At 33.5% G+C, this 17,959-nt stretch overlaps 1 protein-coding gene across 2 annotated transcripts in view; it reads left to right on the forward strand.

Moving 5' to 3' along the window:
* Positions 1–10,497, forward strand: part of LOC139973183 (uncharacterized) — a 56,650-nt gene extending 46,153 nt beyond the window's left edge. For both annotated transcript variants that reach the window (XM_071979678.1, XM_071979677.1), the window contains exons 2-9: positions 4,308–4,338; positions 5,226–5,398; positions 5,781–6,045; positions 6,390–6,598; positions 7,087–7,296; positions 7,550–7,850; positions 8,094–8,355; positions 9,566–10,497. In XM_071979678.1, the coding sequence (XP_071835779.1) occupies positions 4,308–4,338; positions 5,226–5,398; positions 5,781–6,045; positions 6,390–6,598; positions 7,087–7,296; positions 7,550–7,828 (1,167 nt within the window). In that variant the 3' untranslated portion in view covers positions 7,829–7,850; positions 8,094–8,355; positions 9,566–10,497. The remainder of the gene's footprint in view (positions 1–4,307; positions 4,339–5,225; positions 5,399–5,780; positions 6,046–6,389; positions 6,599–7,086; positions 7,297–7,549; positions 7,851–8,093; positions 8,356–9,565) is intronic.
* The last annotated feature ends 7,462 nt before the right edge of the window (positions 10,498–17,959 follow it).

The following is a 17,959-nucleotide window of genomic DNA, read 5'->3' on the forward strand; positions in this document are numbered from 1 at the left end:
GAAAAGTTGTTACTTTTTGAAATTTTGCCTTTAGCATCAGAAAGAGCGTCTACTAACCGACAATAACAAACAAATTCATGCTAAGAAAAGGAAAATTGTACCGAACCAATATCAAGAAAAAGGGAAACAGTAAAAGAGACTTGTTTATTAGCATTACTCAATCATCTCAGACAAAAACCAAAATAAATGCATACAGCTTTCCGCTGTGCGTTTCCTTTGTAAAGTTCTTGATTCTGTTTTGAACAGAACAAAAATGTAGAAATGTTATAAATTATGATTTAGAGCCTTCTTCCTCGGCAAGACAGGCTTGTAGCCATCATTTCCTCGTTTCTTCCTTGCAAAGTCTGTAATTAAAAATATTGAAAATGTTACCATACAACACGTGATCACGTAGACGAGAACCTTTATTTCAAACCGTGTTGTTTTTAGTGAGTCTAGACGAGGTTTATTGCCAAGAATTTTCAAAATGGATTTAATTTTATAGAAACTCTAATATTTTTTTACAAGAAGCCTAAACGTTCTTGTAACGAGAGCATATTTGTTCGAAGCCCTACATATGATCAATTATCCATTAACCTATGCTAAAAAAATAACTTTATGATTATCTTGTAAACTTATCATTTGTTTATCAAAAAAAAAAATATCGTGTGAAGTTTAAATCGCAAATTTATAAAACAAGTAACAATTTCAAGAAACAACTTGCGAAGTTATTACCTTCACGATGCCAATTTGTTCTGTCAATTCATATTTTCCGAATACAAAATTGACCTCTCCGTCAAAATGACAGCCCAACTAGTACAAAAAATAGATAAAGTTCTCCTATGATTTTTTATAAGAACAAATATGCATACGGAAATGATAAATACACTTTTGAATAAGTTTAATATCCAAATTGCTATATTTACAACGCTATACTGATATGATCAATAAGTTGGATTTAATATTCGAATGAAGCATTATTCCTAATCCAAAGACATTTGATATGTCAACATAAAGTATTGATAGGTTTTTCGTGTACATTAAAATGGCGCAATTTAGCTGAATATTTTTATTCAAGCCGAGCTAAGAAAACCTCAGTATTGTAACAGTTTATGTGTGAAATATTTAACAATCAATGTTGAACTACAAAAACAGTTATGAATCGATTGACCATTAGAAGCATTCCAAGCACTTTTAAATTCTCGTTCACAAAAGTGTTAATATGTTAAGTATTACAAAATAAACCTGACAACAACTTGGAAATTTGCTCGCTGGGCAGGTATCTGTAAAACATAACACAATAAACGCTTTAATGTAAGACACTCTTCAATACAGGAACGTACGTACGCATATCTATTGATCAGTACGTCATGCAAATACACAACAGGAAACAGAATGTATCTTAAAATGATCAACAATTATTTGCCAAATATCCCCTAACACCTTATACAGGTAATTTGGCAACCGATATTTGTAAGCCAAGTAACCCTTTTTTGTACTAGCTCAATACTGAAACATCGTCTCTAATAGTTTCATGTACAAAAAATTTTCGGGTAAAGGTAACACTGATTGTTCTCCAATGTCTTGTTTCCCTTTGGCGGTCATTGGGGTATTACTCATGCATCTGTTAATAATATGTTCGATTCGGTCATGAGCGTTTATCATAGGGATAATTTTGACCCTATCAATGTAATAATCATCAACTAAATAAAGTTATTCTAATAGCCAACATGTTTGTAACAAGTTTACACGAAACGCCGCTTTAAAACTAAAACTAAAGTACGAAAATTATGACATCAATGTTATGAAAAGTGATAAGAAATTGAGAATAAAGTATAATACAAAAAAGTCACTATGAAACGTTGTTAGTTTTGAAATTTTGTCCATAACAACAGGAAGATCATCGACTAACTTACAATAGTAAAAAAAAATCATTCCAAGATTTTCTTTTTTAAATTGTACCAAACCAATGTCATAAAAAAAATGAGAATAGTAAACAGACTTGTTTATTAACATTACTGAATCCTCCCAGACAAAACAATAAATAAATGCGTATGCCTTCACGCTGTGCGTTTCCGTTGTAAATTTCCTGATTCTATTTTTTAAAAGAACAAAACTGTATAAAGGTTATAATTTATGATTCAGAGCTTTGTTTTGCCACGTTGTCGACAAGACAGGCTTATATCCATCATTTCCTCGTTTAATCCTTGCAAAGTCTATAATTTAAGAATATTGAAAATGATACCATACAACACGTGATCACGTAGACAAGAACGGCTATTATTCAAAATCCTGTTGTTTTGAGGGAATCTAGATGATGTTGATTGTGAAGAATTTTCAAATGGATATAACTTTACAGAACTCTATTAATTGTTTTACGAGAAGTCATATATGAAATGTGATGTGTCTGTTACCTATCATTTATTTCAAATTTAACATATATCGTTTATTTACACACTTAGATTTAATCATAACTACTTTGACAAAAATATCTTTTTGAAGAAGAATTTGTGCACGACTGATGTATCATTAGCTTCTTTCTCCCGACATACTTAATTAACGAATTTTCGGATAATGTCAGCACATGTAAACCATGTAAGAGTTGTCCTGAACCAACGCACATATAAAATAATAACTAATTCTAATATGTTATATTCAATAGGATAAATGTGATGTTTAACTTTTATTCAATATATCTGAATCATTTCCTCCTTCAACGTAGTATCTTATTTTCTTTCATGAAAGCTTTGCGTACAGGCGTCAAATGACAATTCCTTTTAAATCGAGAGAAAAAAATATGTGTCGTTATGATATTATGTGTTATCCTTGATTTAGGATACTTCAGAGAATTACGCCAAGCAAAGGTCAAAACAAAATATTCATGCACGTTTTTTTATACACAAGGATGCGTTTTCATGGGAGCTGGGTTCATGTGGATGTTCTGGGGCGTTCAAGAATTGTTTTCTGTCTTAATGTAGATACAGTAAACGTAAAGTTGCGGAAAGAGTATCCGCTTTTGCTGATGTTCACACAGGGTAATCAAAACAGTTTTCGTTATGGATACGCTAACTTGTATTTTGCTATACATGAGGTTATTTTGATTGGGCGTGATTCGTCAATTTTAGCATTTCTCGTTCTCGTAAAAAGTTCGCAATCATTCCATCACATGTCTTGTAAATATTTTCATCCTTTTTGTTTGTTTAGGTAATTAACTTTAGATAAGTTGAAAAACAATAATCAGGAAGTTCCCATTAAGTGTTAGGCTTTGCCCAAATATTTTCTAAGGCGATCTTAAACTTGTTTTTTTCTTATTTACAAAAATATAAATTGTGACCTTAACCATGTTTTTGTAGCTAACAAATAACTTTGCATAATGTAAACACATCAAAAGCTTTAATTATTGCATACGTTCTGAGTGCAATATTTCCAAATAGATCGACATATTTTCTATGATAAAGCAAAAAGTTGTAACAACAAATGTCGTAAAACGTAAACGTGTTTTGTGATGTTGAAAAAAAAAGATCTATTGTGTTGTTGTACTTGTCTAAGTCAATCAAGTGGCTTGCACGTATCGCAACAAACAATATTCTTCTTCAAAACCGATGAATTTTTAATTTTTATACGTTTTTGTTGCTCTTTTTTTGGACATTTTTTCAAAACTTGGCTAATTTCAAATTTTTGAGGCTAAATTGCACGTTGTCCCAGTGTATAAGTACCTCATTAGTATAATATATCCAGTTTCCCGCTATAGATAATTGTACTTAGCTTACTGTACGAACACCACTAGGAGATCAAAGTTTTCGGATCATGAATTTTCTTCATTTCTTTTCAAAAAGAACAGAATAAATTGTCTCATTGTGAAAAAAAAATAATGAGAATAAGACGTATTCGAAGACATGCAAACATACATATAATCATATTTTCAAACATTAAAGTTATTCAATAAAAACTACTTTTAATCTTAGCTATAATAATAATTATAAGCAGTAAAATCAATGTTAAATAAATATTAAGATTTTGAAACATTATATTACGGCTTAAATTTTTGGCCATTCTTTTCACCTTTTTCTATTAAAATTAACAAGTTGGAAATTGTTCATTTATTTGAATAAAAAGAGAAATCAAATTTATTTTAATGAGCTATAAGATTTTGTTCTATATATTTAAACTTAAAATGATAGAATCTGTTAAAGTAAAGGTGTTATAAATATGCATATGTCCCGTATTTTTTGATACATTGACCTTCGTACAACATTCTTAACTCGATATTGTTTCTATAGAATGTACTTTACTTAATCTTACATCCCCTTTAATTTTTGTTACTTCAGATATCTTCAAGCACAAGAGTCAACGATTCAAGTAAGTTTTTGTTCTGTAAGGGTAATGATTAATATAAACTTACGAGAAATAAACAATTAGCAGACATTGGTTATATAACAAATAGTTAGGAAAAAAGTTTAATTTAGAAAGAATCTAGATGTATTCATATGTGGTACTTTCATCTATTTTAATTTATAAGATAAATAATGACTTACAATTCCCAACAATTTCCTTGTATTGTGTACTGAAGTAGTTTTAGCGCTGATTGGGGTAAATTGTAGATTCTCATCGATAATAAAACTGAAAGAAATACAAGTCATTAGTCAATATATATTTACAGGATAAAGGAAGTTCCGATTATATTTATTCATACTTGTCAGTAATTTGTGCAAAGTAGGTTGGCCTGATGTTTCAATCCTAGCAGGATCTATTTCAGAGGCTAAATGGCAAATAACAGTAACAGTAGGGACAAAACACGCACTTTGTTTAGACTTTGTATACTGTAGGCTCGTTCAATAATTTGACACTTTCAAATTTCAGGTCGGTGCTGATGAACGTTAGATTGTTGTAAGGTGGAAATCGGTCCAAATCATACCCCAATGATGAGGAAAGCTATTACTAATCATGCTTGCTTCTGTGACCATGTTGCCACAGAGTCACAGTAGTTTTTTGCGTTAGATTTTCATTTCAAATAAAATAAACTTGCTTAAATTAGCCCCCATGAATATTAACCGAAAATGATTGGATACATTTTCTTATGGTTCATAGAAGTTACCACGTCATGTTTACTGTGTAGTTTAGACAAAACTAATGCAATGTAGCCATATATCACATTTCTCTTGAAATAATTCTTTACATATGGCACTGTATCTGCAACAGTTTTACGATTTGTTCTCATCTTCTTCCCCACATTATCTTGGTGCTAGACTTGCAGTATTTTCTATTCCAAACTCCGGAGTATCCAAGGGATTGTCATGAAGTACTTAACCAATGTTCTTCTACCAACGCCAAATCCGGTGTATACCTGGTTAAACCTGACCAGTATCCGGAACCATTTCAGACATATTGTGATCATAACACTACATCTGGAGGTTGGACAGTAAGTAATATATTTTAAGACGTAAACACTTACAATCACAGACGTTAATCTCCAAGACACACTTTGAAGGACACATTAGAATTTTCAGTTCATTTTTGTTTTACAGTGTGTTGGATTATGTACCTTGTACGATGTATGAATATCTGAAGGCTAATATTGGAAACAAAAGTACCCAGAATAATTACATTGAATTTTAATACAATTGTAAAATTTATATTTTCTCTGCACACCTAGGTAGTGATCTAGATATGTATTAGGATAAGATATAACGCAACATTACAAATGTGTTCTGCAAAGAGAGCCGCAAATTTTGGCTATAAGGTTTAGATCATAAGATATTGAAATTATCTGTAGTTGTCTACCTATCTTTTGAATTCTTCAGGTCATACAACGACGTGTTGATGGCTCCATCGGTTTTAATCGAACCTGGGACGAATATAAAAGCGGAATTGGTTTCTTAGGCAGTGAATTTCTGATTGGTAATGAAAAGTTAGCTCACTTGATAAACCAAAAGAGATACCAGCTGCGCATCGAGCTAGAGAATTATGCAGGCCAGTCATATTCCTTGACATACGACAACTTTCGCATTGCCGATGAATGGGGGAATTATTCTATAACAAGTCTTGGTGTTGTCGAAGGAATAACAGGTTAGACTTTTTTTAAATTATGTTCTCCATATCTTTGTACTCAACACGGAAATTGAAGAATGCTTAAAGAAATGATTATCATACACAACTATATTTATTGATTCCTATAAACGAATACTTGAAAATGTAATATTATTTTGTATGTGTGACATAAATGAGTATAAGTTGAATGAGCCTGAACATTAAAAAATCCGGCTTACATTTGATCCAATGTTAACAATCAGCAAATGTTCCGAGCGGCCAGCGCATAACAATGGTAACACGAGTCGCTAATAACGTAATTTAATATCAGTGAGTTAACACTTCAAGCTATGAATAACTTGTTTTGGTTTTAATTTTCCCAGATTTACCCATTACCTGGTGCTCATCCAACAAGGATAATTATGACAATACATGTGAAAGGACTTGTGAGAATCCGAATGATTGTGTCATACCGGATCCAGCGGATCCAGAGAGATGTCTTTGTCCAGAAAACCACATGATTCTTGGAGATAGCTGTATACCTCAGGAGCAATGTGGCTGTTACGTTCAAGGGGAAGGCGTCGTATTAGCAGTAAGTTTATATGATGCCGTTCACAACTCTTAATATATAACATGAAAAGTACAATATGACTTAAAATCTTGGATTTCAATTGATTGACCTTACTCTTTATTATATCTGTTATTAATTCTCATTATTATTGATGATATTGATTGTCCCCCTATTTCGGTTTTACATGTTCTTGCAAAAGTCCTCTTATTGAGACCTAGCAAAATAAGGCATCCAAAGGAACTACACCCTGAATAATGAACTTTACCTAACATATTTAAAATGCTCACGACCATTCAATAGTAGAAATTCAGTTTTACTCTAACAGCGTTACCAAGCGTTGTACCAAATAAACTTTGATTTTACTTTCACTGGAATATGTCGTTTAACATTTATCATTTCCAGGAGCGTGTAACTTACATTAATTTTGACTGTTAAACTTGTCGATTATCGCAATACATTACAGAATACATTTACAGATTTATTTGTTTCTGCTGCATATCTTAAATTAGGAAGGCGAGTTTTACGTCAATTCAAGATGTACACGAAGATCAACTTGTATCAACAACCAGATTATAGAGGCGAGATACCAGTGTAGTGATCACGCAACCTGTGATCAGAGGAACGGTGTCCGTAAATGTTACTGTAATCCAAACTACCAAGGGGACGGAGTGACGTGCACCCACAACTGCTTCGTTGCTGCCAAAGGAAGTGTAGTAACGGTCAGTACGATTTTTTTTTAGGGTATCTTAAATTCTTTGCTGGTAATTCATTTAGACCTAGCGAAATTACATAGATATGGCAACGCAATTATGATACACCTAGAACGATGAACGTTACCTAATATATATTAAAAACGCTCATGACCGTATCTTAGTTCTAATCCAGTGTGTCATCAAACGTCGTTAAAACTGTAACAAATTAACATATATTTTACTATCTTTGGAATATGTCGTCTAACATTTATCTTTTCAGGAGGGTGAATCATACATTAATTCTGACTGCTCCTTACGAATAACCTGCAACAGTAACGTACTTACTAGTGAGAGGTACAGTTGTAGTGCAGACGCAACCTGCGAGGAGCGGAGTGATATCCGTAGATGTTACTGTAACGAATGGTTCGAAGGTGATGGTGTTACATGTACTCGCAGTGGACCGAGAGATTGTTCTGATCTTCACACAGCGGGTAGAAGAAATAACGGAAAATATACCATTTATCCCGCTGGAAGCTCTGAGTTTGAAGTTTTTTTGTGAATTGTCTAGTGTGGGATGGACAGTAAGTTTAGCCATTGGCAAGCAAATGCTTTAACTTGTGTTTTCTCATATGACAGGACTTCGTTCACTAACATTGGAAGTGAATCATAACATTATCTAATTAAATTGATCCATCTCCCTATCAGTTTAAAACAAATCGGATTATTGACCTTCACCTATTAATTTATCTTACGTATTGCAGTACAATGATACATTTCATATATTACTCACTTGCAATCTATAAACTAGTTGATTCTCTTTGTAGATTTTGCAACGACGTACAGGTAGATCCGTCAGCTTTTATCGAAACTGGAATGAGTACAAAAACGGGTTTGGAATTCCAACAGGAGATCATTGGATTGGCAACGATAAAATATACAAATTGACAAATCAAAAAACCTACCAACTGCTAATAGAAAAGACAAACAGGGAAGGATCAACATACCACAGCCGTTATACATCTTTCAGAATCAGTAACGAGAGAGACAAATACCAACTGTCATTGGGTGGCTTCAATGGAAATTCTGGTATGTATTGTGCTAAATGTCAATCATACGCAGACTTGTAGTTATTACGTAATATCATTCTAGCATAACTACCTGTAGTCGTAATCACACTGTAGGATTTGTACTCGTACATTTACTCAGGTCATGTTACAAATATAGTGTAGATACTAATGTATGTACTAGACCTCGTGCCTACAGTCTCGTACCCAGTGTTGATTGTACAATTGCTTTACACTTCATCACGTGTTTGTATAATTATATATCGTAACATCATGATATACCATATCAACCTTGCACTTTCATTCAAACTTTGTCAATCTTAGAAAAGAAAGACAAAATAACTCGCCTGGGAACCTAGAAATTTCATTAAATATGACTTTACCGTTTTCAAAAGAGAAGCAAATTAAGTTTCATTAAACCATTGAATATTCGTTCATGGAATTATTAAGAGGCCTATAATATTACAATGATAATAGAAAAATATCAAATAATTCGGACGTTTTTTGAGAGATAAATTGAGATACGTCCTGTGTGTTACATTTCCAAATAGCATTACCGGCCGTATTTATCATTATATGTATGAATGTATAATCAGAATATAGGCAAATCATTATTTTGTCATGATCAAATGGATGTAAAATCGCCAGATGAAAGATGAGACGTTTCACAAAAGATGGTTGTGACAAAGATGAAAAAATCCAACACTTTACATATTTTTCATCTTATTTGAAAACATAGTAGTTTAAAAATCAAAACTATACTTTTCAATTGGCAGCAATTGAGTACTTCAAACAATTAGCTGTTAACATTTCTACTCATCTCACATGTACCTTTAAAACGCTTTACTATGATATTCGTGGCAAAGCGAAAGAGTACCATAAATTTTACTATTTGAAATATTTTTTTTAAGTATATTTTAAATATATATTATTTAATTATGAACGATGTATGAACTAAGGTTGCAAAGAAATCGTCAAAATTGAAACCTCTCCAGAAACTCTGAAAACTGACACCTATTTTCAAATAAGAAATTGCGAAAGGAAAGCTCAAGAACTTCCATATGAAACCTACAAAGTAATAGTCAAGCCCAAACATGAACTAACACAACAACAAACGCACTAACAACCGACAATTACAGCAAACTAACCCACGGTAGTTTAATAACGTCCAGTATGCAAATAAGATCTGACAAAAATATAACTTCACTAAGTATTTGCTCACATCCTTCCAGGTTATAACGCAATGGGAGCAAATTCAGGACATCGATTTAGTACGCACGATCAAGATAATGATGGATCGAGTACCTTCGACTGCGCAGAAAAACACCGAGGTGGCTGGTGGTATCCAGACGATAGTAGTACGGGCTCATCCAGCAACTGCTACTCATTCAGCAACCGCGTAGCTACAGGAGACTACGAGTACTCTGACTGTACCTGTTATCTTGATTGTGACAGTTATTATAATTGCCCTTCTAGTCGTCCACATTATAAATGCGATGATTGTGACGGCTGTGGTTATTATTATTGTTATTATTATTTTTTTAATTATTATTATTACTATAAAAACAGATGCTGCGCAAACAAAAACCCGATCTATGAAACAACCTTCTATTCTTGCGGATACTCCAATCTCAACGGTGACTACTCGTTGAACGGTAACCGCGGTATCTTCTGGAAGAATCTTCACGGTTCTGATTGCGGTATAACAACAACAACAATGAAAATTCGCTCAGTTCAATGATAAAAATAGTAAGGTAAAGTCTTCATGATAACAAGTATATGAAACGGTTGGCGATATACTTACATATATTTAATATGGAAGTACATAACAAAGCTTGGCAAATTTTGTGTATTGGAAGATGAAAGTGAATGAAGGATACACTAATGAGCCGATGAACATTTTATAGTTATTACATCACGTACAGTATCCTTAACATCGATCTGTTATGCCCAAAGACTACTTCCAAGACATGCATATGTTTTGAGGGACAATACCAAATGACAGTGAACTGTATAGCTCATGGAACTCGATGCCTTTTGATACTTTGTCTGTTTCCGATAAATGTATTGAACTTGAACAATATTTATTAAAAGGTCATCTTTAATAATGGCACTGAGTATGATATCAAATAAAAAAACAAATAAAAGTATATGAAACAATGCATCAGAATGCTTACTAGTATTATTTTTTTTTCTTCAAATGTTGCCATTATGTTGTATAGAAGCCCTTGGCAACGTGGGAACGATATCATATACGTTTTGATATGCTTTCTGAGCTATTTAGTTAGTATGTCTGACGATCAGTTATTCCAGTAGACTCCTGAGTTAAAGCCTCTGTTAAAAGCCTCTGTTATATTCAGAAAGAACACACCCAGACGAAACCACCATAATATGTGCCTTCCTTATTCTCGAATCACCTTTCTTACAGTGACACATAGGGGAATGTATTAGCGTTCGATAACTAAAGAAGCGCTTACATTCACACGAAGTTGATCATATAAGCATGGTTCCCGACGAGTCCTTTCATGAGTTATTTGTCAAAGAATTATACTCAACCAGTTTTACTAACGTTGTCATTAGTCTACGTAACTGTATTTATCCCTTAGTTATATCCATGTGAGAATATGATGTAGTGTTTATTCATTTTATCGTCTGTTTGATTGTCCCAGATATAAAAAAAAAAAAAAAACTATCGTCCTCCGAAATACTAGTTAAGTGCGATAAACACCTGTCTGATCCCTATCAACCCCCTTCTAGTCCAGCGTGTATTTAAAGCTTTACTATTGTGTTTAAAATATACAAATATGAGAGATATTCCGCCATAAAACCCTTTGATACTAACAATTCAAAGGAGAGTCTCATTTAAAAAAAAAACACAGAAATTGGAGGGCGGGGAGAGAGGTTAGAGGGGGGGGGGGATGAAACACGGGATGACAGTGGATTTTGTATTCAACAACAGATAATGGCGTTGTACATTACAAAAAAAACTGGCGTTCATATATAAAACACATTATCTTCATCGAATATCTGGTATAAATTTCTCTCAACTTCAAGTTTTAGTTCACAAATAAATTCAAGCAATGTCGAAATAGGAAGTATAGGAGTAAACCTTGAGTATTAGTAAATAGAAATAACAATTGTTAGAAAACATAAAATAAACAAAGGCTGATAAGATGTTAGCAAAGTCTCTAATACCCACATATTTCATTGAAATTACCCTATCCGCTCTTTCCTCAAAGTAGATTACCTAAAATGTGACTAGAATTTCTTCTAAAATATCATAGCTTTGTGTTCATTTATGGATGCAAATTACTAAAACGATAAGAAAATGCGATGTGAAAAACCGACTGTTTTGTATCCCTTAATATGTAGAACCAACATCAATGTTATACTATTGCTCTTTTTCCTTCCGTTTACCGAATTTGTAAGCCGAATTTCCGATTGTGGACAATACATTAAATTCAATTCAAATGACGTAGAAAATATATCAAGAAAGGAGAACAAGATAAACGGACTCGACGTATTATCCTTGTCCATGAAGTTACATTATTTTTGTTTCGTACAGACAGGATTGTTAACATTGTTATTGATTTTAGGTGACTCAAAAACATGTTTATTGTTTTTGATTGTAGTATTTCTACCTACATCGGCAGAGAAATTTCTCAAAGATTCATATTTACACGGGTCGTATCTTTATCTCAGAGAACAGGATGTTTTACGTTTCCATTTAAGGAGATTGATGAGTATAATTTTTTGGCACTTTACCGGACCATTTTCCATAATCCTTAACCCTCACATATCAGCCCACTAGAGCAATTTATAACAACCAAATAGTCTTCCCACAAAGGATAATAATTGGTAAATGATGATATTAATATCGACGGATATTGCTAAAATATACGCTTATCAAATCCATAAATAAACATTTCAGTAAATTATGTAAAGATTCTCCTGCAAAACGTGTACTTTTCGAAATCGAATAGAAGGGCTCTTTCAATGATAACGACAGACACTCAGTTTTGTAACCATTTAGAAATCGTACTTCAAAACGTCGAAGAATGTTCCGACAAATTTTCTTTTACACTGGTCGTAGTACGGTATATAAGCATGTCCAAATAGAAGAATGTCTATGTTTAAATAAGCATGTCGAAACTCATATAAGTATGTCCATAAATAAAATGAGCATGTCCCAAAAAATTAGATGAACATGTCAAATGTAACTGCTAATTTCATATTTGTAGTGAACATTTTGGCGTTTAATTTCACGCCATTCGTTGTGTGTCCAAATGTCCAAAATAATATAGACATGTCCAAAATAAAGGAGTATGTTTAAAGTAATATAAACATGTCTAAACTAGTTTAAGTATGTCTATAAATAATTTAAGCGTGTCAAAATAATATTAGAGTGTCGAAAAGTTATACGAGAATGTCCCAAATAAAAACTTATACAAAAGTATCGAGTGTAACTGCTAACTTCAACTTTGTAAATAACATGTAGGCGTTTGAAGTTACAAAACGTATTTTCAGTGGTATTAATATATATATATATATATATATATATATATATATATATATATATATATATATATATATATATATATATATATACTACTTCTACTTCTACCGGCCATTTCAAAGTGTGACAAAGCCTCCAAGTGTTGTTATTGTCATTTTTCATCAACTTAGAATAAAGCAAGAGAGGTTAAGTTAGGTGTTGTTTAAGTCTGTTTTTGGAAAAATTAATAAAGCAGGAAGTCTAAAAATACTAAGTCATTGAGAGCCCCATCAATCAGAGGAGAAAAACCGCATTTAGCAACCACAAATAATCTACTACAGTGCTTGAAAAACTCAGCTAAAGCTATATGTGAACTACAATACAGTCACAACGAACTACTCAATTCAATAACAAACATTTGAAGTAAAAAAAAAAAAGGTTTTAAAGCCCTGATATTTATTCTGTTACTAACCTTCTGTCTTTTTTTCTGTTTGTAATATTGTGAATTTGATAACTATAAAATATTGACATTTAATATATAGTGCATTCTGCAACAGTGTTCTAAATATGAGATAATATTGAATCATTTAGGTAAAAAAACTTGAAGCTCTTCTTTCATATTTTCACATATATTTGCATTTGAAAGACATTTGTCTAAATGGATTAGCGAACATAAGTAGTGATGCCTGCTCTCAAAGGATTAGGATGTGTGTCAAGCCTTCAAAACACTCGATGAGTTTATCTTTAAAATAATCATTTTGTGAAGTAATATTCATCTTCTTACTTTATGTCTCAACCCATTATCCCCTCCCCCCCCCCTCAAAAAAACCGCAGCCCCTTCCTACCCGCAACATTGGACTTAGCCTTGTCATTAATTAATAGCATCAGTAAAAGTTAACATTATATCATGCTAATTATTTACTTTCTCTCATATTTGGGAAAGGTTGTGTGTTTGGGAGAGGGGGGGGGTGCTAGGTTGCCATGTTCCTCATCATGCAATCATTTTATTCAGGAGCCCATGGTTGTTTGATCATGATTTCTGAAACAAATCCCAACAAATGGGATAGCATGTGCTCTGTTGAGTACACAGTCCTTTTGTTAGGAATATAATCAATTTCATTTAAATTTAAATATACAATAACATGTGGTCCTAAGTTCACAAAAAAACTAATAATTGCATTGCTTTTTTGGACGGAAAATAGCACATTCAAACTACCTTTAGTACTACTGAGAAAGTGGCATCACCTGATTTTACTTGATTTATCATAAAAATTATCACATTTCCTTCTAAGCTTCCTTTGATAAAGATTCTTAAATATATGTGGACCTGGATCGTTCGTGTTGCTTATTTTAAAATGTGAGATTCTTGACAATATACTACACAAAATGTATGTAACTATTGATAATGTTACTCAAATAGTAAATAATCAGCGACACAACCAAACTGAATGATAAAATGACTTTATAATATAACTGTAGAAAAAATAAAATACAGTAGGAAATATGTACAGATCATGGTGGACGTTAATTATTAGCAAACAGTAAAAAGATGAGAATACTGGGAATTATAGGATTATAGGATTATTATAGCCACATAAATAATAAAAAAATAACATTTATAAAATGAGGTCTTAAATTAATTAAAAGGACATTTTTGGAAACATTTGTAGGAATTTCGAAGTCGGCAAACAAACTGTTTAAAATGCATAGCTGGTGGTCTATCGACATTCTCTAATCCTTTCAATCAGTGGCGTCGCCAAGGGGCGCCAGGGGGCACGTGCCCCCCCCCCCCGGAAACCCTAGTGCCCCCCGAGTGCCCCCATCTGAGATTTGGGTTGGTAACAATATATATATATATATATATTTGGTTATATTCATCTCCCATCATCTGAGAAATGTGAGGGTCCGCAGGCACCATACTTGCCTATATTTGTGGACCCATAACCCTGTTGTGTAGGGGGTGCAGAGGTCATTTGAGGTCAGATGCTTATAGGAACAAATGGCGAATGTTCACACCTGCATACTGAGCCATACTCGATGTGTGATCAAACTTTGGATTGCATGGTGAGATCCCTTGTAGGAGCCAATAACGATGCTGGAACCTATTACATCTTAATAGATAATGGGAGAAAACGAGAAGGACAAGAAAGGAGTCGGGGGTCATGCACACATTAATTCAACAAATGTAGGTTCTATTGATAGGGTTAGGCATAATATCGACAGCATGTGGTTCATATCCTCTGCAAAATTCTGCGCGTTGTTAAAATCATTACCTCAAAAATAGCAATTTCTGGAGATATCTTCAGATCGAATTTAGCATCAAATGTGGCACCATTTTGCATCTAGCCCATCCTCCGTATGCGAATTTTTTTTACTTAGACCCCTCCCCCAGGACGGCGATCCGTATCCACCTAAGTGCCCCCCATCAAATGCTGGTGCCCCCTGTGCCCCCCAGACTGAAAAGTCTGGTGACCCCACTGCTTTCAATTGTATGTTACATTGAATCTTTACACCTGTACCTTTCCATTGATGTAAAACTTGATCAAACCTAGCACTTTTGTACAAGGAATTTGCTCTTTTCGCAAACATTCCTAAGCGCTTAAAATTTTGATCAAACTATTCACTTCAGCACTAACACTACGCCAATACGACACTCTGTCATACTGTTACTATCAAAATACCATTGAATTGTGTAGTAGGAGGTTGAAAAAAACACTTCAGAAAACCAAAGTTTAAGTTTCTTTACGTTTCCCAGTCATCAAACCGACGAAAAAGTAACAGGTTTTGGATTAGTTTGTACTGGGTTTCTATAGGCAAACACATATAGGCAGTATAGTCTATGCAGAGGCCCTCTAAAGGTAGTCTCCCTAATTTGTTTTATATTTGCTTAAACTTATTAGCCACAACTGCCTTGCTATTCTAATGCGCATGCTCAATTGTTTATATTCAGCCGTGATTTACCACATAGGTGCTATGGCGGACCATCAGTCTCAAATCGTGGGGAATCGACATATTCCGATTTAAATCGACACATACCAGTTTAATTCTACATATCATCGATTTATATCGATATATACCAGTTTAATTCGACACGATATCTCGTGTTTATTTTTAATTATTCGCCCGCCTTGTCAGGTTATTGCACGTGATGTATCTTTACATGTCAATCATCACTGAAATTAGGATTTGGAATATGTAAATTAGCTAAAGATATGTCGATTTAAATAGGTATATTTCAATTTGAGCTTCTAGAAACTGGTTTAAGTCCATCGAAATTGACTTCTACCGATTTAATTCTACATATTAAACTGGACGATGTCAAATTAAATTGACATATACCGATTTATTTTACATATCATCGATTTAAACTGGAATATGTCGATTTAAATTGACATATACCGATTTATTTTACTTATCATCGATTTAAATTGGTATATGTCTATACAAATCGATGATATGTCGAATTAAACTGGTATATGTCGATTTAAATCGATGATATGTCGAATTAAACTGGTATATGTCGATTTAAATCGATGATATGTCGAATTAAACTGGTATATGTCGATTTAAATTGGTAGAAGTCAATTTAAGTTGCTTGAAACTGGTATAAGTCTGAGGAAATTGGTATATGTCGATTTAAATCGGTATAAGTCGATTCCCCACTATTTGAGACTGATTGCCTACCATAAGGTGCAAGGAAAAAATATCATTTTACACTAGAGAAGTTGTACACTGCTATACAATAGGCCCCAGGCGTGACTTAGTTCTCTTTAGCAGAACCAACGACATGAAACGACGCACACTTACATGTGCATTGTAGGAATGTATATATTTTAACATTTTTTTACATTTGAAACTAGAATATGGAATATTGAATCTATCAGGTGCTTTTTTTTTACGGTGATGTTCCCTTTACTTGTGTTTCTGCTCTCGTCGAGTTGTGATTTTCTGAAACCCTTACTTTGTGGCAGCGAGACTGAGACACACCCAAAGCTTTTTGTTTAATGGATTCGATTAAAATTGCATATTCTGACTGGAAACTAACTGCAAACACGATTAATTGCAACAACAAATGAAGATATACCAGAGATGTTGACATATTTCACAAGGCAGGCCTTTCAATTGCGGCAACACCTTCATATCGTACGGCACAGTATGTATACTGGCCTATAATAGAAACTAATCTTACGAAATATGACCAGTTAAGTTAAGTTAAGCATCTGAACTTGTTTTTGTCTTAAAGAATATTCTGTTGGCTTAAGTCGATTGCTGAATATAAATCTTACCGTGCAAACCACATCCTCATAGCTTTTTGTATTGTGAATATTCAATGTTTAAAATTTAGTGATATTTCCAAACATCCAAATGAATCATGTTTCAAGGACAAATAAACAAGAAGGTTTATAGTAGTCTTAGTAAAGCTTCCAAAGAGCATTTTCCAAGATGATATCACAGACCCCCTACCGTGATCCAACTTCCTGTAGTAGTTGAAGGTTTAGCCAGTCAAAAACGTTCATGGTATGATATTGAAATGGGGTTTTTAACTATCAGTGTGGAATAATTTATATGTTTACAATTGTCTGTCACCAGAATACCCTATTAAACATGTTTTCATTCAGTGAAACTGCACAAGCAGAACTTTGAATGAATCAATCATCGAGCTCCGTCTTCAAACAATTTCACCTGGGTGTTCCCTAGCTTACTATGATCCTTTAAGATTGAAAGAAATATCTTTGGATATCAAGGTGACCAATAATGAATACCAGAAATATTCTGTAGCTAACCAACTTACTAATGTGAGCTGCTTCGACTCAGATGGTAATGGTTAGAGATCCAGAAGTTATTTCTGTCTTAATTATTTTATGTCCTCCTTCTCACTCAGTTGGCGTGATTCCTCCTGCCCTTGCCTCTCACGCTACAGGACATCTTCTTTCGTTGCTGACGACAGCTGTTTAATGATAAAATGGAATATTTATATGATTACTATCTGAAAGATGATTACATTTTACATGTATTTTACATGATGTGGATTTTGTAACCCATTAGACTAACAAACCGCAAACAGTTGATTTACCTGCCAGTCAATGGGCTATTCCAGTAGACTAATGAAGCATCTTCCTTTTGGCATTAA

Source organism: Apostichopus japonicus, chromosome 9, assembly GCF_037975245.1.
Source record: "Apostichopus japonicus isolate 1M-3 chromosome 9, ASM3797524v1, whole genome shotgun sequence".
NCBI lineage: Eukaryota > Metazoa > Echinodermata > Holothuroidea > Aspidochirotida > Stichopodidae > Apostichopus > Apostichopus japonicus.